This window comes from Scyliorhinus canicula, chromosome 17, assembly GCF_902713615.1.
Source record: "Scyliorhinus canicula chromosome 17, sScyCan1.1, whole genome shotgun sequence".
Classification (NCBI taxonomy): Eukaryota; Metazoa; Chordata; class Chondrichthyes; order Carcharhiniformes; family Scyliorhinidae; genus Scyliorhinus; species Scyliorhinus canicula.
In genome coordinates, this window is record NC_052162.1 from 1313757 (window position 1) to 1335266 (window position 21510).

Below are 21510 nucleotides of genomic sequence, written 5' to 3' on the forward strand. Positions count from 1 at the left end.
CGCTGAAAGGTAAGCAAATTTAAAGGCACTCACTCACCTTCACGACAGGCCCCTGCTCCCGCTTCCCAACCACCGTGGGGTGGGGGGGGGTTGGTTAGAGGAGGAGGTAGGGTGGGAAACACTCACGAAGTGTTTCGGGTTTAACTGTCACTTGCCAACAGCCTCTCCACAAACCACCTTCAACTTAGGCTGACCGCACTGCACGTATGCAAATTTCCCCAGAACAGCTGATCAGTAGCTCTGCTCTGCTGCCCTCTGCTGGATGATTGCCTTCACTCAAACTCCTCGGGTCTCCTTCGCAGATTCACCTTCAACTTAGGCTGACCGCACTGCACGTATGCAAATTTCCCCAGAACAGCTGATCAGTAGCTCTGCTCTGCTGCCCTCTGCTGGATGATTGCCTTCACTCAAACTCCTCGGTCCCTTCGCAGATTCACCTTCAACTTAGGCTGACCGCACTGCACGTATGCAAATTTCCCCAGAACAGCTGATCATAGCTCTGCTCTGCTGCCCTCTGCTGGATGATTGCCTTCACTCAAACTCCTCGGTCTCCTTCGCAGATTCACCTTCAACTTAGGCTGACCGCACTGCACGTATGCAAATTTCCCCAGAACAGCTGATCAGTAGCTCTGCTCTGCTGCCCTCTGCTGGATGATTGCCTTCACTCAAACTCCTCGGGTCTCCTTCGCAGATTCACCTTCAACTTAGGCTGACCGCACTGCACGTATGCAAATTTCCCCAGAACAGCTGATCAGTAGCTCTGCTCTGCTGCCCTCTGCTGGATGATTGCCTTCACTCAAACTCCTCGGGTCTCCTTCGCAGATTCACCTTCAACTTAGGCTGACCGCACTGCACGTATGCAAATTTCCCCAGAACAGCTGATCAGTAGCTCTGCTCTGCTGCCCTCTGCTCCACTCAGCTCCACTTTCCGGCCCGAACACCATAACCCTTAATCCCTTTATTCTTCAAAAAACTATCTATCTTTACCTTAAAAACATGTAATGAAGGAGCCTCAACTGCTTCACTGGGCAAGGAATTCCATAGATTCACAACCCTTTGGGTGAAGAAGTTCCTCCTAAACTCAGTCCTAAATCTACTTCCCCTTATTTTGAGGCTATGCCCCCTACTTCTGCTGTCACCCGCCAGTGGAAACAACCTGCCCGCATCTATCCTATCTATTCCCTTCATAATTTTAAATGTTTCTATAAGATCCCCCCTCATCCTTCTAAATTCCAACGAGTACAGTCCCAGTCTACTCAACCTCTCCTCATAATCCAACCCCTTCAGCTCTGGGATTAACCTAGTGAATCTCCTCTGCACACCCTCCAGCGCCAGTACGTCCTTTCTCAAGTAAGGAGACCAAAACTGAACACAATACTCCAGGTGTGGCCGCACTAACACCTTATACAATTGCAACATAACCTCCCTAGTCTTAAACTCCATCCCTCTAGCAATGAAGGACAAAATTCCATTTGCCTTCTTAATCACCTGTTGCACTTGTAAACCAACCTTCTGTGACTCATGCACTAGCACACCCAAGTCTCTCTGAACAGCGGCATGCTTTAATATTTTATCGTTTAAATAATAATCCCGTTTGCTGTTATTCCTACCAAAATGGATAACCTCACATTTGTCAACATTGTATTCCATCTGCCAGACCCGAGCCCATTCACTTAACCTATCCAAATCCCTCTGCAGACTTCCAGTATCCTCTGCACTTTTCGCTTTACCACTCATCTTAGTGTCATCTGCAAACTTGGACACATTGCCCTTGGTCCCCAACTCCAAATCATCAATGTAAATTGTGAACAATTGTGGGCCCAACACGGATCCCTGAGGGACACCACTAGCTACTGATTGCCAACCAGAGAAACACCCATTTATCCCAACTCTTTGCTTTCTATTAATTAACCAATCCTCTATCCATGCTACTACTTTACCCTTAATGCCATGCATCTTTATCTTATGCAGCAACCTTTTGTGTGGCACCTTGTCAAAGGCTTTCTGGAAATCCAGATATACCACATCCATCGGCTCCCCGTTATCTACTGCACTGGTAATGTCCTCAAAAAATTCCACTAAATTAGTTAGGCATGACCTGTCTTTAACGAACCCATGCTGCGTCTGCCCAATGGGACAATTTCTATCCAGATGCCTCGCAATTTCTCCCTTGATGATAGATTCCAGCATCTTCCCTATTACCGAAGTTAAACTCATTGGCCTATAATTTCCTGCTTTCTGCCTACCTCCTTTTTTAAACAGTGGCGTCACGTTTGCTAATTTCCAATCCACCGGGACCACCCCAGAGTCTAGTGAATTTCGGTAAATTATCACTAGTGCATCTGCAATTTCCCTAGCCATCTCTTTTAGCACTCTGGGATGCATTCCATCAGGGCCAGGAGACTTGTCTACCTTTAGCCCCATTAGCTTGCCCATCACTCCCTCCTTCGTGATAACAATCCTCTCAAGGTCCTCACCTGTCATAGCCTCATTTCTATCAGTCGCTGGCATGTTATTTGTGTCTTCCACTGTGAAGACCGACCCAAAAAACCTGTTCAGTTCCTCAGCCATTTCCTCATTTCCCATTATTAAAACTCCCTTCTCATCCTCTAAAGGACCAATATTTACCTTAGCCACTCTTTTTTGTCTTATATATTTGTAAAAACTTTTACTGTCTGTTTTTATATTCTGAGCAGGTTTACTCTCATACTCTATCTTACTCTTTATAGCTTTTTTAGTAGCTTTCTGTTGCCCCCTAAAGATTTCCCAGTCCTCTAATCTCCCAGCAATCTTTGCCACTTTATATGCTTTTTCCTTCAATTTGATACTCTCCCTTATTTCCTTAGATATCCACAGACGATTTTCACTCTTTCTTCCGTCCTTCCTTTTTGTTGGTATAAACCTTTGCTGAGCACTGTGAAAAATCGCTTGGATGTTCTCCACTGTTCCTCAACTGTTCCACCATAAAGTCTTAGCTCCCAGTCTACCTTAGCTAGTTCTTCTCTCATCCCCTTGTAATCTCCTTTGTTTAAACACAAAACACTAGTATTTGATTTTACTTTCTCACCCTCCTTCTGTATTTTAAATTCCACCATATTGTGATCGCTCCTTCCGAGAGGATCCCTAACTATGAGATCATGAATCAATCCTGTCTCATTACACAGGACAAGATCTAGGACCGCTTGTTCCCTCGTAGGTTCCATTACATACTGTTCTAGGAAACTATTGCGGATACATTCTATAAACTCCTCCTCACGGTTGCCTTGACCGACCTGGTTAAACCAATCGACATGTAGATTAAAATCCCCCCTGATAACTGCTGTACCATTTCTACATGCATCAGTTATTTCTTTGTTTATTGCCTGCCCCACCATCTCGTTACTATTTGGTGGCCGATAGACTACTCCTATCAGTGACTTTTTCGCCTTACTATTCCTGATTCCCACCCAAATGGATTCAACCTTATCCTCGATAGCACCGATGTCATCCCTTACTATTGCCCGGATGTCATCCTTAAATAACAGAGCAACACCACCTCCCTTACCATCCACTCTGTCCTTCCGAATAGTTTGATACCCTCGGATATTTAACTCCCAGTCGTGACCATCCTTTAACCATGTTTCAGTAATGGCCACTAAATCATAGTCATTCACGATGATTTGTCCAATCAACTCATTTACTTTATTCGGAATACTACGAGCATTCAGGTAAAGTACACTTATGTTGGTTTTTTTTTACCTCTGTTTTGAATCTTAACATCTCCAGTTTTATTCCTTTTAGTATTACTGGGCCTATTCACTGAGCTCCCCTCAGTCACTGTACCTTGTACTGTCGCCCTTTTTGATTTTTGACTATGTCTTCTCTGCCTTCCATTTTTCCCCTTACTTCCTTTTGCTTCTGTCCCTGTTTTACTACCTTCCAACCTCCTGCATCAGTTCCCATCCCCCTGCCACATTAGTTTAAACCCTCCCCAACAGCTCTAGAAAACACCCCCCCTAGGACATCGGTTCCAGTCCTGCCCAGGTGCAGACCGTCCGGTTTGTACTGGTCCCACCTCCCCCAGAACCGGTCCCAATGCCCCAGGAATTTGAATCCCTCCCTCTTGCACCATCTCTCGAGCCACACATTCATCCTATCTATCCTGACATTCCTACTCTGACTAGCTCGTGGCACTGGTAGAAATCCTAAGATTACTACCTTTGAGGTCCTACGTTTTAGTTTAACTCCTAACTCCCTGAATTCCGCTTGTAGGACCTCATCCCGTTTTTTACTTATATCGTTGGTGCCTATGTGCACCACGACAGCTGGCTGTTCACCCCCCCTCCCCAGAATGTCCTGCAGCCGCTCCGAGACATCCTTGACCCTGGCACCAGGGAGGCAACGTACCATCCTGGAGTCTCGATTGCGTCCACAGAACCGCCTGTCTATTCCCCTTAGGATCGAGTCCCCTATCACTATAGCCCTGCCATTTTTCTTCCTGCCCTGCTGTGCAGCAGAGCCAGCCACGGTGCCATGAACCTTGCTGCTGCCTTCCCCTGGTGAGCCATCTCCCCCAACATTATCCAAAGCGGTATATCTGTTTTGCAGGGTGATGACCGCAGGGGACACCTGCACTGCCTTCCTACTCTTGCTCTGTCTTTTGGTCACCCATTTGCTATCTCCCTCAGTAACTTTCAGCTGCGGTGTGACCAACTCGATAAACGTGCTATCCACGACCTCCTCAGCATCGCGGATGCTCCAAAGTGAGTCCATCCGCAGCTTCAGAGGCGTCAAGCGGTCTAACAAGAGCTGCAACTGAACACACTTCTTGCACGTGAAGGAGCCAGGAACAGTGGACGTGTCCCTGAGCTCCCACATCGCACACGAGGATCATGACACGGGTCTGGGATCTCCTGCCATGTCTTAAGCCTTAGGTAAACTTATACAACTACAATGTCAAAATAGAAATAAATAAATTAGACAATGAAAAGAAAAACTACTTACCAGTCACTTAACAGGGTTAAAAAGCACTCTGCACCGAATTACCTCACTGCACCAAATTACGAAGTTGCAATTCCCACTCTAGATGTGTCTCACTCCGGATGTGTCTCCTTGAAAAGCGCAATCAACTCTGGCCAGCTGCTCCCTCATATCTTTATAGTTACCCTTATTTAATTGTAATACCGTTACATCTGATTGCAGCTTCTCCCTCTCAAACTGCAGGGTAAATTCTATCATATTGTGGTCACTGCTCCCTAAGGATTCCTTCACCTTAAGTTCCCTAATTAAGTCTGCCTCATTACACATCACCAAATCCAGAATTGCCTGTTCCCTAGTAGGCTCTGTCAGAAGCTGCTCCAAAAAAAGGTCTCTGAGACCAGGCATTGTCAAACTTGGGGGCGCGACCGCGGGTGGGTCGTGGGTGGGTGTCGGGAGGGTCGCTGAGCCGTCCGTTGCGGCGCTCCCAACCGCGCAAATCCGCGTGCAACAGCCGCAGCAGCCAGCTTTTAATAATGACGGCTGCGAGCGGCCTTCAAAATGGCCAGGAACAGATTTTTAAAATTTGGCCGCCCTGCTCGGTGCGCACATATGCACAGTGCGGCCGCATTTTTTTATATGGTCGAAGCCTTTTTTGTTTCCCAAGTTCGGGGGACCAAAGGGGCCAAAAGGACCCAAAACCATTTCCTCCATTTTTGTCAGCAACAAACAAGGTAAGAGAAAATGGTGGGTCGCGCAGGTCGGCCGGCGTGGGTCGGAAATGCCTGCCAGTTTGGGTCCCGAAGGTTGGCTGGTTGGTAAAAATGGATCCCCAGAAGAAAAGTTTGAAAAACACTGTCTTAGACATTAAAAAAATTAATTTGCTTGGGATCCACTACCAACCTGATTTTCCCATTTCAGACGCCATTTCCCTGGCCCTACACTCATCCCTAGAGCATCTCGAAAACAAGGACTCCTACATCAGACTCCTATTTATTGATTACCTTCAACACCATAATCCCAGCCAAGCTCATATCAAAGCTCCAAAACCTAGGACTTGGCTCTCCACTCTGCAACTGGATCCTTGACTTTCTGACCAACAGACCACAGTCAGTAAGAATGAACACCAACACCTCCTCCACAATAGTCCTCAATACCGGTGCCCCGCAAGGCTGCGTACTTAGCCCCCTACTCTACTCCCTGTACACACACGACTGCGTGGCAAAACTTGGTTCCAACTCCATCTACAAGTTTGCTGACAATACGACCATAGTGGGCCGTCCACATTAACCCTTACCAACTTTTACAGATGCACTATAGAGAGCATCCTATCGGGCTGCATCACAGCCTGTTATGGCAACTGCTCGGCCCAGGACCGCAAGGAACTTCAGAGAGTCGTGAATACCGCCCAGTCCATCACACGAACCTGCCTCCCATCCATTGATTCCATCTACACCTCCCGCTGCCGGGGGAAAGCAGGCAGCATAATCAAGGATCCCTCCCACCCGGCTTCCTCACTTTTCCAACTTCTTCCATCGGGCAGGAGATTCAAAAGTCTGAGAACACGCACGAACAGCCTCAAAAACAGCTTCTTTCCCACTGTCACCAGACTCCTAAATGACCCTCTTATGGACTGACCTCATTAACACTACACCCATGTCTGCTTCATCTGATGCCAATGCTTATGTAGTACATTGTATATATTGTGTTGCCCTATTATGTATTCTCATGTATTTTCTTGAATTCTGTTTAATTCCCTTTTCTTTCCATGTACTGAATGATCTGTTGAGCTGCTCGCAGAAAAATACTTTTCACTGTACCTCGGTACACGTGACAATAAACAAATCCATCCAATCCAGTCCACCTGCATATTGAAGTTCCCTATGATTATTGTAATATTGCCTTTTTTGCATGCCTTTTCTGATTTATTTTCTGCCCCACATCCTGACTATTACGAGGGGGCCTGTTCATAACTCCCATCAGGGTCTTTTTACCTTTGCGATTCCTCAACTCTATCCACAGAGATTCTATGCCTTCTGATCCTATGTCGCTCCTTGCTATTGATTTAACTTCATTCCTTACTAACAATGCAACCCCTCCCCCTTTGCCCATCTGCCTGTCCTTTCGATAGGATACATATCCTTGGATATTTAGATCCCAGCCCTGATCCCCTTGCAGCCACGTCTCTGTGATGCCCACAACATCGCACCAGCCAATTTCAATGCGTGCAACAAGCTCATTTACCTTGTTCCATATACTGCGTGCATTTAGGTACAACACCCTCAATCCTGCATTGACCACTTCCCTTTTCACAGTTGACACCTTTTTTGCTCTGCCTGAGGGTGATGTTTTTTTGATTTGGTTCTCCATTTCCCTTTCAGTTATTACACCTTCTCAGCTCACATTCCGGTTCCCACCGCCCTGTCACCATCAACACTCAACGTGGCCTATTTGAATATACACATTTACCTTTTGGGCATCGTCTGCATACGCCATTTTTCAGGGCACCATGGAAAGTGCTCCGTGAATTGCCATGAGTGGCTGTTTATCTGGATGATGTATTGGTCACTGGTGTCTCGGAAGAGCAACACCTGAGAAATCTGGAGGCCGTGCTCTGCTGGTTCTCGGACGTCTGCATTCTACTGCGTCAAGAGGAATGCGTTTTTTATGAGCGCAAAGTGGTCTACCTGGGGTACCAAGTAGATAGTGCTGGCCTCCTTTTTAAAGAAGATAAGGCCATTCCACCCACAGCCTAGGCTAGAATCCAATGCTGGGCGCAGCTATTGGCGAATTGTGACTACATGTTCGGCCACCGCCCTGGGATCCAGATTTCCCACGCCGACGCATTGAGCCACCTGCCGTTGCCCACAGAGTCGGTGCCTCCCCACCGTGTCGACGGATTGTCGGCCGTGTAAAATTTTATAGAGACTCTTCCCGTCACAGCCTCGTGTATCCGCGAATGGACGCAAAAGGATCTCGTCTTAGTGAAGCTGCGAAACATCGTCCTCATTGGCGGCTGCCGATCAGTTATCTGGGGAGCTAGAGGCCTTCGCCACCAAGTTGACTGAGTTAAGTGTTGAAGATGGGGTCTTAGTCTGGGGAGCCCAGGTGGTGATCCCGGAGAAGGATCAGTCGTTGGTTTTCAGCAACTTCCATTGTGGCCTCGCGGATGACGATGTTGGCTCAGTACTACGTCTGGTGGCCTGGTATGGATGCAAACATCGAGACGGTGGCCCGCCAGTGTGACGTCTGTCAGGAACACCAGCGGCTCCCCACTGCTGCCCCCCCCCCCCCCCCCCCCCCCCCCCCCCCCCCCCCACTGCTGCACCCATGGGATTGGCATGGCCGCCCTGGGCCCTCGTCCATGACGATTTTGCGGGTCCCTTTCTGGGCTCAATGTTTCTTTTCCTAATCAACGATGGAGGTTCACTGATTACCGTCTTATCACCATGGCAATGATGATCAAGAAACTCCACCTCTCCTCCACACATGGGGTTTCAGAGGGCCTCATTCATGAGTCAAGATTTCTCGGCCTTCTTGCACTCCAACAGGGTCCGCCATGTCAGGACGACCCCTATCATTCAGTGTTGAACAGGTTGGCGAGCGGCCGTACAGACTCTGAAGCAGGGTTTGAGGAAACCAGGCACTCACTCGTTGGATGGCAGGTTGGCCCGATTTCTGTTTGCTTACAGGACAAACTTCCTTATGTTCCTTATGCAGTTACCGGGATTGCCCCTGCAGAGCTTCTGATGGGTCGACATCTACGGACCAGATTGGGGTTGCTGTTGCCCAACATCGGGGTGAAACTGCGGAAGGCGCACGATCTTCAGATCGTGGTTCAGCATGCCAAGCGACTAGTTTGTGGTTTTGCCCGTAACTAGGTTCGCATTGTTAATCCAGGTTTTTTAAGGAAATCCAAGTCTCATTTCCTGGAAGTATCAAGAAACTCCCTGGATTGCAGTTTTCCTCAAGCCACCTAATGTTCTAACCTCGAATCATGGATAACCATTGTCGGTTCATCCTCCATCCTTTCCCTATTGTGAAATGTTGTGTAGCTTTCTTTATTTAAATCCTTTTCCTGAATCAAAAGTAGGTTCATGAACATAGCGAACTCTCACCCCGTTTGCTATGCAATTCTTAACAGTGGCACGGTTTGATTTTGGTCCTAGGTTTATACATGACTCAACTTCCTGGATCAGTAACCAGTCTGAATTAACCTCTGCGTTTGGAAAAGTTACTTTCAACTGAACTCTGTTAGCCTTGTCCAGCTCTATGATTTTCCACTTTGGACACTATTCTTACACATGGAGGTTAATCTTAATTTCAAAAATTAGAAACCTATTCCGAACAATGTGCATGCCAAATGAATATATTATCTGATATCATGTTGTGTTTGATAGATTGTTAAATTTTATTCCCCTCTAGGCATTTCAAGGTTGTGGCAAACCAAAGCTTTGGCCAGCGAGTCGCTCAAGTCGATCTGTGTCTGATGGGTTTAATGTTCGATTCCGACCATATAGTCCTGAGGAGCGCCCTACAACAGCGGCTGGCACAAGTCTCGACAGATTGGTAAGTGTGTGAATTTAGATGCGATAGTAATCACAACAAGCTGAAGGGTCCTAATGTCTAATGAGCAAAGCTGTATCCAAAAGCAGCACTGACTTTGGTATTGACGAGCCATTTCTTAAAGATGGCAGAGCCTTTCTCAGTATATTATCAACCCTCAACCCATAAGCTATGCTCCCAACTTACACAATGAATCATACATACATACATAGAAAATAGGAGCAGGAGGAAGCCATTTGGCCCTTCGAGCCTGCTCCACCATTTACCACGATCATGACTGATCATCCAACTCAATAGCCTAATCCTGCTTTCCCCCCATAGCCTTTGATCCCATTCTCCCCAAGTGCTATATCCAGCCGCCTCTTGAATATATTCAAAGTTTCAGCATCAACTACTTCTGTGGTAATGAATTCCACAGGCTCACCACTCTTTGTGTGAAGAAATGTCTCCTTATCTCTGTCCGAAATGGTTTACCCTGAATCCTCAGACTGTGACCCCTGGTTCTGGACACACCTATCATTGGTAGCATCTTCCCTGCATCTCCCCTGTCTAGTCCTGTTAGAATTTTATAAGTCTCTCTGAGATCCCCCCTCATTCTTCTGAACTCCAGCGAGAACAATCCCAACCTAGTCAATCTCTCCTCATATGACAGTCCCGCCATCCCTGGAATCAGTCTGGTAAACCTTCGCTGCACTCCCTCAAGAGTGCAGCAATTCCACCAGCACATCTCCTGTACCACCAGGGGCGACAACACTCTTGACCACTGCTACTCAAAAATCAAGGGCGCCTACCGTTCCATCCCCCGACCGCACTTTGGGAAATCAGACCATAAGACTGTGCTCCTTCTCCCGGCTTACAAGCAGAAACTCAAGCGGGAGAATCCAGCTAAGAAGGTTGTGCAGTGCTGGTCCGAGGAGACAGAAGAGCTCTTACGTGACTGCTTGGAGACAGTGGACTGGTCCATATTTAAGAACTCAGCGACTAACTTAAATGAGTATGTCACCACCGTCACAGACTTCATCAGCAAATGTGTGGACGACTGCGTGCCAAAGAAAGCAGTACGTACGTTCCCCAACCGGAAACCATGGCTCAACCGCGAGATTGACTCCCGACTGAAGGACAGATCTGAGGCGTTCAAGGCAGACGACCCTGTCCTATACAAGAAATCCAGGTACGACCTCCGCAAAGCCATCCGAGATGCCAAGAGAGAATATCAAACTAAGCTAGAGTCACAGACAGACTCTCGGCGGTTGTGGCAAGGACTAAACAACATAACGGGCTACAAAGCGAAGCCGAGCAGTATCTCTGGCAGCAGTGCAGCCCTCCCCGATGAACTTAATGCTTTCTATGCTCGGTTTGAGCAGGTAACCAACAATCCGCTATCGAGTGCCCCAGCAACCCATAATTCACCCATACCCACCATCACAGTTTCCGAAGTCAGATCGACCTTCCTGAAAGTGAACCCATGGAAGGCGATGGGCCCGGACGGGATCCCTGGTCGTGCACTCAGAGCCTGCGCATACCAGCTGGCAGAGGTATTCACAGACATCTTTAACCTATCCCTACTCCACTCCGAGGCCCCCACCTGCTTCAAGAAGACCACCATCATACCGGTACCAAAGAAGAACCAGGCAACGTGCCTCAATGACTACCGCCCGGTGGCCCTGACGTCAGTTGTAATGAAGTGCTTCGAGAGGCTGATCATGAAGCGCATCACCTCCATACTCCCGGAATGCCTTGACCCACTTCAATTTGCAGACCGTCGCAATCGGTCCACATCAGACGCCATTTCCCTGGCCCTACACTCATCCCTAGAGCATCTCGAAAACAAGGACTCCTACATCAGACTCCTATTTATTGACTACAGCTCCGCCTTCAACACCATAATCCCAGCCAAGCTCACATCAAAGCTCCAAAACCTAGGACTTGGCTCTCCACTCTGCAACTGGATCCTTGACTTTCTGACCAACAGACCACAGTCAGTAAGAATGAACACCAACACCTCCTCCACAATAGTCCTCAATACCGGTGCCCCGCAAGGCTGCGTACTAAGCCCCCTACTCTACTCCCTGTACACACACGACTGCATGGCAAAACTTGGTTCCAACTCCATCTACAAGTTTGCTGACGATACGACCATAGTGGGCCGGATCTCGAATAACAACGAGTCCGAATACAGGAGGGAGATAGAGAACCTAGTGGAGTGGTGCAGCGACAACAATCTCTCCCTCAATGCCAGCAAAACTAAAGAGCTGGTCATTGGCTTCAGGAAGCAAAGTACTGTACACACCCCTGTCAGCATCAACGGGGCCGAGGTAGAGATGGTGAGCAGTTTCAAATTCCTAGGGGTGCACATCACCAAAAATCTATCCAGGTCCACTCACGTCGACGCTATCACCAAGAAAGCACAACAGCGCCTATACTTCCTCAGGAAACTAAGGAAATTCGGCATGTCCACATTAACCCTTACCAACTTTTACAGATGCACTATAGAGAGCATCCTATCGGGCTGCATCACAGCCTGGTATGGCAACTGCTCAGCCCAGGACCGCAAGGAACTTCAGAGAGTCGTGAATACCGCCCAGTCCATCACACGAACCTGCCTCCCATCCATTGATTCCATCTACACCTCCCGCTGCCGGGGGAAAGCAGGCAGCATAATCAAGGATCCCTCCCACCCGGCTTCCTCACTTTTCCAACTTCTTCCATCGGGCAGGAGATTCAAAAGTCTGAGAACACGCACGAACAGCCTCAAAAACAGCTTCCCCCCCACTGTCACCAGACTCCTAAATGACCCTCTTATGGACTGACCTCATTGACACTACACCCATGTCTGCTTCATCCGATGCCAATGCTTATGTAGCGACAATGTATATGTTGTGTTGCCCTATTATGTATTCTCATGTATTTTCTTGAATTCTGTTTAATTCCCTTTTCCTCCCATGTACTGAATGATCTGTTGAGCTGCTTGCAGAAAAATACTTTTCACTGTACCTCGGTACACGTGACAATAAACAAATCCAATCCAATCCAATCCAAGAGCAAGAACATCCTTCTTCAGAGAAGGAGACCAAAACTGCACACAATACTCCAAGTGTGGCCTCACCTCAAAGAAGGCCCTGCACAGAAGGAGGCCATTTGCTTCGTCATGTCATTTTGGTTCACAGTAAAAGCATTCTCAATTTGATCTCTTCAGATAATTGTCCAATTTCCTGTTAAAAGCCTCATTTGAATCAAACTCTCAAAGCATTCCGGATTCTAACTGCCCGCTGATGAAATAAGATTTTCCTCCTGTTGCAGTTTCTTATTCGCTAATCACTGTAATCACTTGAGCAGAGGGCAGCAGAGCAGAGCTACTGATCAGCTGTTCTGGGGAAATTTGCATACGTGCAGTGCAGTCAGCCTAATTTGAAGGTGTACCTGTGAAGGAGACCCAAGGAATTTGAGTGAAGGCAAGCATCCAGCAGAGGGCAGCAGAGCAGAGCTACTGATCAGCTGTTCTGGGGAAATTTGCATACGTGCAGTGCGGTCAGCCTAATTTGAAGGTGGTTTGTGGAGGGGCTGTTGTCAAGTGACAGTTAAACCCGAAACACTTTGTCAGTGTTTCCCACCCTACCTCCTCCTCTAACCAAACCACCCCCCCCCCCCCCACGGTCTTTGGGAAGCGGGAGCAGGGGCCTGTCGTGAAGGTGAGTGAGTGCCTTTAAATTTGCTTACCTTTCAGCGGGAGCAGGGTTTGAGGGAATATCAGGTAAGCTCTTCCTTTATTTTTATTTTTATTGTTTTTTTTTTAATCTAGAGGTGATGTCAGGGAGGGCAGTACAATGCTCCTCCTGCAGAATGTTTGAGGTGAGGGACACCGTCAGTGTCCCTGCTGATTTCATCTGTGGGAAGTGCACCCAACTCCAGCTCCTCAAAAACCGTGTTAGGGACCTGGAGCTTGAGCTGGATGAACTTCGGATCATTCGGGAGGCAGAGGGGGTCATAGATAGGCGCTTCAGGGAAGTAGTTACACCAAAGACTGGAGATAGATGGGTAACTGTAAGAGGGACTGGGAAGAAGCAGTCAGTGCAGGGACCCCCTGCGGTCGTTCCCCTGAGTAACAAGTATACCGTTTTGGATACTTGTGGGGGGGACGACTTACCAGGGGTAAGCCATGGGGTACGGGCCTCTGGCACGGAGTCTGTCCCTGTTGCTCAGAAGGGAAGGGGGGAAAGGAGTAGAACATTAGTAATTGGGGACTCAATAGTCAGGGGCACAGATAGGAGATTTTGTGGGAGCGAGAGAGACTCACGTTTGGTATGTTGCCTCCCAGGTGCAAGGGTACGTGATGTCTCGGATCGTGTTTTCCGGGTCCTTAAGGGGGAGGGGGAGCAGCCCCAAGTCGTAGTCCACATTGGCACTAGGATGGAAGCTCAGAGCGAGAACAAACAGAGTTGTTATCTCTGGGTTGTTGCCCGTGCCACGTGATAGTGAGATGAGGAATAGGGAGAGAGAGCAATTAAACACGTGGCTACAGGGATGGTGCAGGCGGGAGGGATTCAGATTTCTGGATAACTGGGGCTCTTTCTGGGGAAGGTGGGACCTCTATAGACAGGATGGTCTACATCTGAACCTGAGGGGCACCAATATCCTGGGGGGGAGATTTGTTAGTGCTCTTTGGGGGGGTTTAAACTAATTCAGCAGGGGCATGGGAACCTGGATTGTAGTTTTGGGGTACGGGAGATTGAGAGTATAGAGGTCAGGAGCACAGATTTGACTTCGCAGGAGGGTGCCAGTGTTCAGGTAGGTGGTTTGAAGTGTGTCTACTTCAATGCCAGGAGTATACGAAATAAGGTAGGGGAACTGGCAGCATGGGTTGGAACCTGGGACTTCGATGTTGTGGCCATTTCAGAGACATGGATAGAGCAGGGACAGGAATGGTTGTTGCAGGTTCCGGGGTTTAGGTGTTTTAGTAAGCTCAGAGAAGGGGGCAAAAGAGGGGGAGGTGTGGCGCTGCTAGTCAAGGACAGTATTACGGTGGCGGAAAGGATGCTAGATGGGGACTCTTCTTCTGAGGTAGTATGGGCTGAGGTTAGAAACAGGAAAGGAGAGGTCACCCTGTTGGGAGTTTTCTATAGGCCACCTAATAGTTCTAGGGATGTAGAGGAAAGGATGGCGAAGATGATTCTGGAAAAGAGCGAAAGTAACAGGGTAGTTGTTATGGGAGACTTTAACTTTCCAAATATTGACTGGAAAAGATATAGTTCGAGTACATTAGATGGGTCATTCTTTGTACAATGTGTGCAGGAGGGTTTCCTGACACAATATGTTGACAGGCCAACAAGAGGCGAGGCCACATTGGATTTGGTTTTGGGTAATGAACCAGGCCAGGTGTTAGATCTGGAGGTAGGTGAGCACTTTGGAAACAGTGACCACAATTCGGTGACCTTTACGTTAGTGATGGAAAGGGATAAGTATACCCCGCAGGGCAAGAGTTATAGCTGGGGGAAGGGCAATTATGATGCCATTAGACATGACTTAGGATGTGTAGGTTGGAGAAGTAGGCTGCAAGGGTTGGGCACACTGGATATGTGGAGCTTGTTCAAGGAACAGCTATTGCATGTTCTTGATAAGTACGTACCAGTCAGGCAGGTAGGAAGGGGTCGAGCGAGGGAACCGTGGTTTACCAAAGAAGTGGAATCTCTTGTTAAGAGGAAGAAGGAGGCCTATGTGAAGATGAGGCGTGAAGTTTCAGTTGGGGCGCTTGATAGTAACAAGGAAGCGAGGAAGGATCTAAAGAGAGAGCTAAGACGAGCAAGGAGGGGACATGAGAAGTCTTTGGCAGGTAGGATCAAGGAAAACCCAAAAGCTTTCTGTAGGTATGTCAGGAATAAAAGAATGACTAGGGTAAGAGTAGGGCCAGTCAAGGACAGTGGTGGGAAGTTGTGTGTGGAGGCTGAGGAGATAAGCAAGATACTAAATGAATACTTTTCGTCAGTATTCACTCAGGAAAAAGATAATGTTGTGGAGGAGAATGCTGAGACCCAGGCTATTAAAATAGATGGCATTGAGGTGCATAGGGAAGAAGTGTTGGCAATTCTGGACAAGGTGAAAATAGATAAGTCCCCGGGGCCTGAGGATAGGAAATGTGGTCCCTTTGTTCAAGAAGGGGAGTAGAGATAACCCCGGTAACTATAGGCCGGTGAGCCTCACGTCTGTTGTGGGTAAAGTCTTGGAGAGGATTATAAGAGATACGATTTATAATCATCTAGATAGGAATAATATGATTAGGGATAGTCAGCATGGTTTTGTGAAGGGTAGGTCATGCCTCACAAACCTTATCGAGTTCTTTGAGAAGGTGACTGAACAGGTAGACGAGGGTAGAGCAGTTGATGTGGTGTATATGGATTTCAGTAAAGTGTTTGATAAGGTTCCCCACGGTCGGCTATTGCAGAAAATACGGAGGCTGGGGATTGAGGGTGATTTAGAGATGTGGATCAGAAATTGGCTAGTTGAAAGAAGACAGAGGGTGGTGGTTGATGGCAAATGTTCAGAATGGAGTTCAGTTACGAGTGGCGTACCACAAGGATCTGTTCTGGAGCCGTTGCTGTTTGTCATTTTTATAAATGACCTAGAGGAGGGCACAGAAGGTTGGGTGAGTAAATTTGCAGACGATACTAAAGTCGGTGGAGTTGTAGACAGTGTGGAAGGATGTTGCAGGTTACAGAGGGACATGGATAAGCTGCAGAGCTGGGCTGAGAGGTGGCAAATGGAGTTTAATGTAGAGAAGTGTGAGGTGATTCACTTTGGAAAGAATAACAGGAATGCGGAATATTTGGCTAATGGTAAAATTCTTGGTAGTGTGGATGAGCAGAGGGATCTCGGTGTCCATGTACATAGATCTCTGAAAGTTGCCACCCAGGTTGATAGGGTTGTGAAGAAGGCCTATGGTGTGTTGGCCTTTATTGGTAGAGGGATTGAGTTCCGGAGCCATGAGGTAATGTTGCAGCTGTACAAAACTCTGGTACGGCCGCATTTGCAGTATTGCGTACAGTTCTGGTCGCCTCATTATAGGAAGGACGTGGAAGCTTTGGAACGGGTGCAGTGGAGATTTACCGGAATGTTGCCTGGTATGGAGGGAAAATCTTATGAGGAAAGGCTGATGGACTTGAGGTTGTTTTCGTTAGAGAGAAGAAGGTTAAGAGGTGACTTAATAGAGGCATACAAAATGATCAGAGGGTTAGATAGGGTGGACAGTGAGAGCCTTCTCCCGCGGATGGAGGTGGCTAGCACGAGGGGACATAGCCATAAATTGAGGGGTAATAGATATAGGACAGACATCAGAGGTAGGTTTTTTACGCAAAGAGTGGTGAGGCCGTGGAATGCCCTACCTGCAACAGTAGTGAACTCGCCAACATTGAGGGCATTTAAAAGTTTATTGGATAAGCATATGGATGATAATGGCATAGTGTAGGTTAGATGGCCTTTAGTTTTTGACTTCCCATGTCGGTGCAACATCGTGGGCCGAAGGGCCTGTACTGCGCTGTATCGTTCTATGTTCTAAAGGGTGTTCTGATCCTCCCACCAACAGAGGCATTCCCCCCCCCCCCCCCATCCACCCTGACCAGACAGCTCATGATTTTTGAATATCTCTGCCAAATCCCGTAATCTTCACTTCTCCAAGGAGAAGTCTCAACTTCTATTATTTATCCATGTAACTTTTTTTTTATTCATGTACAAGGTGTAGGCACCACTGCTGGGCCAGCATTAATTGCTAAACCCTAACTGCCCTCCATTTCAGAGGGCAATTTACCAACTTTTACAGATGCACATAGAAAGCATCCTATCTGGCTACATCACAGCCTGGGTATGGCAACTGCTCGGCCCAAGACCATAAGAAACTGCAGAGACTCGTGAACACAACCCAGTCCATCACGTGAAACCGTCACCCATCCGTTGACTCTGTCTACACCTCCCGCTACTTTGGGAAAGCGGGCAGCATAATCAAAGAACCTCCAAACCGGGTCATTCTCTCTTCCAATGTACTCCTGGTAAACGTCCAAGTGATTGAGAACAAGCTAGATGACCTCAATGCTAGACTTATCTCCCAGAGAGAAGTGAGAAACTGCTGTGTGCTCTGCTTCACCGAGACATGGCTTACACACCAGACTGCTCGATCCAACCCAAAGGTTTTTCAGTCCACCGAATGGACCGCACAAGTCAGGCAAGTCAAAGGGTGGGGCTGTTTGCCTCCTCATAAACACCCCCTGGTGCTCGGATGAGGTGTTCCCAAGACCTAGAATGCCTAACCGTGAAGTGTCACCCCTTCTACCTCCCACGTGAATTCACCTCTGTATTCATAACAGCCGTCTACATTCCACCCCAGTGAAGAAAGCACTTCACGAACTACATTCCACCATCAAGAACCAAGAAACATAGAACATAACACAAATCACCCCGAAGCCCTGGCAATCGTGGCTGGAGACTTCAACCAGGCCAACTTAAGGAAGGTTCGACCCAAACTCCATCAACATATCTCCAGCCCCACCAGAGGTGCAAACACCCTGGACCACTGCTACACGAGCATCAAAGGTGCCTACTGCTCCATCTTCTGACCACAAGTTGGTATTCCTACTTCTGACTTACAAACAGCAACTCCAGCGTGCTGAGCCAGTCAAGAAAACTGTGCACTGCTGATCCGCGGCATCAGAGGACACTCTCTGTGATTGCTTGGAGTCTGTGGACTGGTCCATATTCAAGGCCGCGGCAGCTAACCTGGACGAGTATGCAACCACCGTCACAGACTTCATCAGTAAATGTGTTGAGGACTGTGTATCAAGGAAGACAATACGGGTGTTCCCCAATCGGAAACCCTGGCTCAACCGAAGGGTTCATTCCCTGCTGAAGTCCCGGATGGAGGCGTTCAAGTCTGACCACCCTAACCTATATAGAAAATCCAGGTACAACGTAGGGAAAGCCATCAGGGATGCAAAAAGACAATACCGCATCAAACTAGAGTCCCAGGCCAACGACACTAACTCACGACGACTATGGCAGGGCCTACACAAGATGACAGGCTAAAAAGCAAGGCCTGGCAGAATATCTGGGGCTGGAGCATCCCTACCCGATTGTAATAAGTCCACAGAGGCAGCAATCCCGTCACCAGAATTCCTTTTATTTACAAACCCAACAGCTGAAAATTCAGCTGCTGTCTACACCGGGAGTACAGAGGATCTGACGCTCCCTGTTATATACACAGCAAAGGGTTCTGTGATTGGGCCTATAATCAGGGAACTCGTATTCTAATTGGTCAATCTCAAAGGCCTGGCCTAAGTCATTACACCCCCCCCATGGTCCTCGTGACTCACAGGTCTCCTGCTTCGTATTTGCACTGAGTCCGGCTCCTCCACTCCGCTCTCCGATGTAGGGGGGGGTATAACGGTCAGGCGCCCGTCTTTTCCATGTGAGCGCCTGAGCGGCGGTTCGCCCCTTTCCTCCGGCGGCAGGCGTACAGCTGCGGCATCATCCACAGTGTCCATATCCGAGTCCGATATCCTCGCCAGTGGTGTCGGAGGGGCGTGAATAGTTTGTCAGGGAGGGCTCTCCACGGCCCTTGGTACCCTGGTCTGAGTCAGCTCCGGAGGAGGAAACGAGTCTGAGGCCCGCACCCGGTCCAGGTGTTTCTTTATTACCCACATGTTTTCCCACACGTATCTCATACGACACAGGTCCAGTCCTGGCCTTCACTGTTCCCGTGGGGCCATTCGCATAATTTTTGACCCATACATTTTCACCCGTTTTGAACTGCCTTTCTCGGCGAATGTTGTCATGGCCGCAGCATTGGGTCTCTTGGTGTCGCTCTGTCCTGCCACCGAAATTCGGGAATAGTGGACTCAGCCGGGTTCAGAGTTGACTGCCCATGAGTACCTCCGCCGGTGTTATTCCCGTTGTGGCGTGTGGAGTTCTCTATTAGTCAAACAGCCAGCGCGACAGTTTGGTGTCCATGATGCTGCTGACTGTTTCTTCAACCCGACTTTTAAGGTCTGGACGGCTCTCTCCGCCAAACCATTCGCTGCCGGGCGGTATGGTGCCGTCCTTATGAGCCGAATGCCATTCAACTTCATAAATTTTGTGAAGTCCTGACTGGCGAAAACCTATCCATTATCCGAAGCTAACGCCTCCGGGATACCATGAGTTGCGAATGAGGTGCAGAGTTTTTCAATGGTAGTTGTTGAATTTGCAGAGTTAATTTTGTAGATGTCCAGCCATTTGGAATGGGCGTCTACTATTATAAAAAACATTGAACCCATAAAGGGCCTGAAAAATCGACATGAAGTCGTGACCATGGTCTACCTGGCCATTTGCATGGGTACAGCGGGGCACCTTCTGCCCTTGTTGGCATTCTTGGCACCGACCTACCAATGCCGCTATGTCTGTGTCTAGGCCCGGCCACCAGGCATAGCTCCTGGACAGCATCTTCATTTTTGAGACTCCAGGGTGCCCATGATGTAGTTCAGCCAGTCTGGCTCGACGGCCTTGACTTGGAACTATTACCCGCGCTCCCCATAGCAGGGTCCCGTCTTCCACGGTGATCTGCTCTCTTCTGCTCCAGTAAGGGTGGAATTCCGCCTGGACCGGTCTTTCCATCTCCCCAGTTTGCACCATGTGTTTTATTTTTGATAAAACCGGGTCCCTTTGGGTCCATAAACAAATATTTTGTGTGACCACTGGAAGGGTGTCCAGGAAATGTAACATCATTACCGTTTCCTCTATTTTGGGTACTAATGGTGGGGCGTCCGGTAATGGCAGCCTGCATCGGCGTTTGCCACCCGGGTTCCTGGCCGATGCTCCAGTTGATACTGGTACGCTGCCAGCAGTAGGGCCCAGCGTTGGATCCGGGCTGAAGCTATTGGTGGTATTGCTTTGTCTTCTTTCAGCAAACCCAGCAATGGCTTGTGGTCTGTAATTATAGTGAATTTCTGCCCGTACAAGTACTGGTGAAATTTCTTCACCGTGAAGATCACAGCCAGTGATCGATTTGGGATTTGGGAGTACTTTTGTTCTGCTGCTGCCAGCGTCCTGGAAGCAAACGCTATCAGTCGTTCCTGTCTGTTTTGCCCTCTGTTTGCCAAAACTGCACCAACGCCATATGGAGACATGTCGCACGTGAGCACCAACTCTTTCCTGGCGCCGTAGTGTGCCAAGACGTTCTCTGAGGAAAGCTGTTCTTTTATCTTCGTGAAAGCCCTGTCTTGGCGGGCGGACCAATCCCAGGCTTGCCCCTTTTTTAGTAATTGGTGTAGGGGGTCCAAGATGGAAGCTCTGTTCTGTATGAACTTTCCATAGTCAGTCACCAGTCCTAAAAAAGACCTTAACTCCTGGGTTGTGGTGGGGACCAGGACATCTTTAATCACCCTCACCCAGTCCTCCAAAGGGTGTAGCCCTGATTTGTCAATGTTGTACCCCAGATAGGTTACTTGAGGTGCTAGAAAAACACATTTCTCCCTCTTTAGGCACAAGCCTGCTGCTGAAAATCTCCTAAGAACATAAGAACATAAGAACTAGGAGCAGGAGTAGGCCATCTGGCCCCTCGAGCCTGCTCCGCCATTCAATTAGATCATGGCTGATCTTTTGTGGACTCAGCTCCACTTTCCGGCCCGAACACCATAACCCTTAATCCCTTTATTCTTCAAAAAACTATCTATCTTTACCTTAAAAACATGTAATGAAGGAGCCTCAACTGCTTCACTGGGCAAGGAATTCCATAGATTCACAACCCTTTGGGTGAAGAAGTTCCTCCTAAACTCAGTCCTAAATCTACTTCCCCTTATTTTGAGGCTATGCCCCCTAGTTCTGCTGTCACCCGCCAGTGGAAACAACCTGCCCGCATCTATCCTATCTATTCCCTTCATAATTTTAAATGTTTCTATAAGATCCCCCCTCATCCTTCTAAATTCCAACGAGTACAGTCCCAGTCTACTCAACCTCTCCTCATAATCCAACCCC

At 48.3% G+C, this 21510-nt stretch overlaps 1 protein-coding gene across 1 annotated transcript in view; it reads left to right on the top strand.

The window, feature by feature from the left end:
* The window catches only part of gpc4 (glypican 4), a 297220-nt gene that overhangs the window by 224077 nt on the left and 51633 nt on the right, over nucleotides 1-21510 (top strand). The window contains exon 6 of the mRNA XM_038774482.1: nucleotides 9382-9525. Within this exon, the coding sequence (XP_038630410.1) occupies nucleotides 9382-9525 (144 nt within the window). The remainder of the gene's footprint in view (nucleotides 1-9381; nucleotides 9526-21510) is intronic.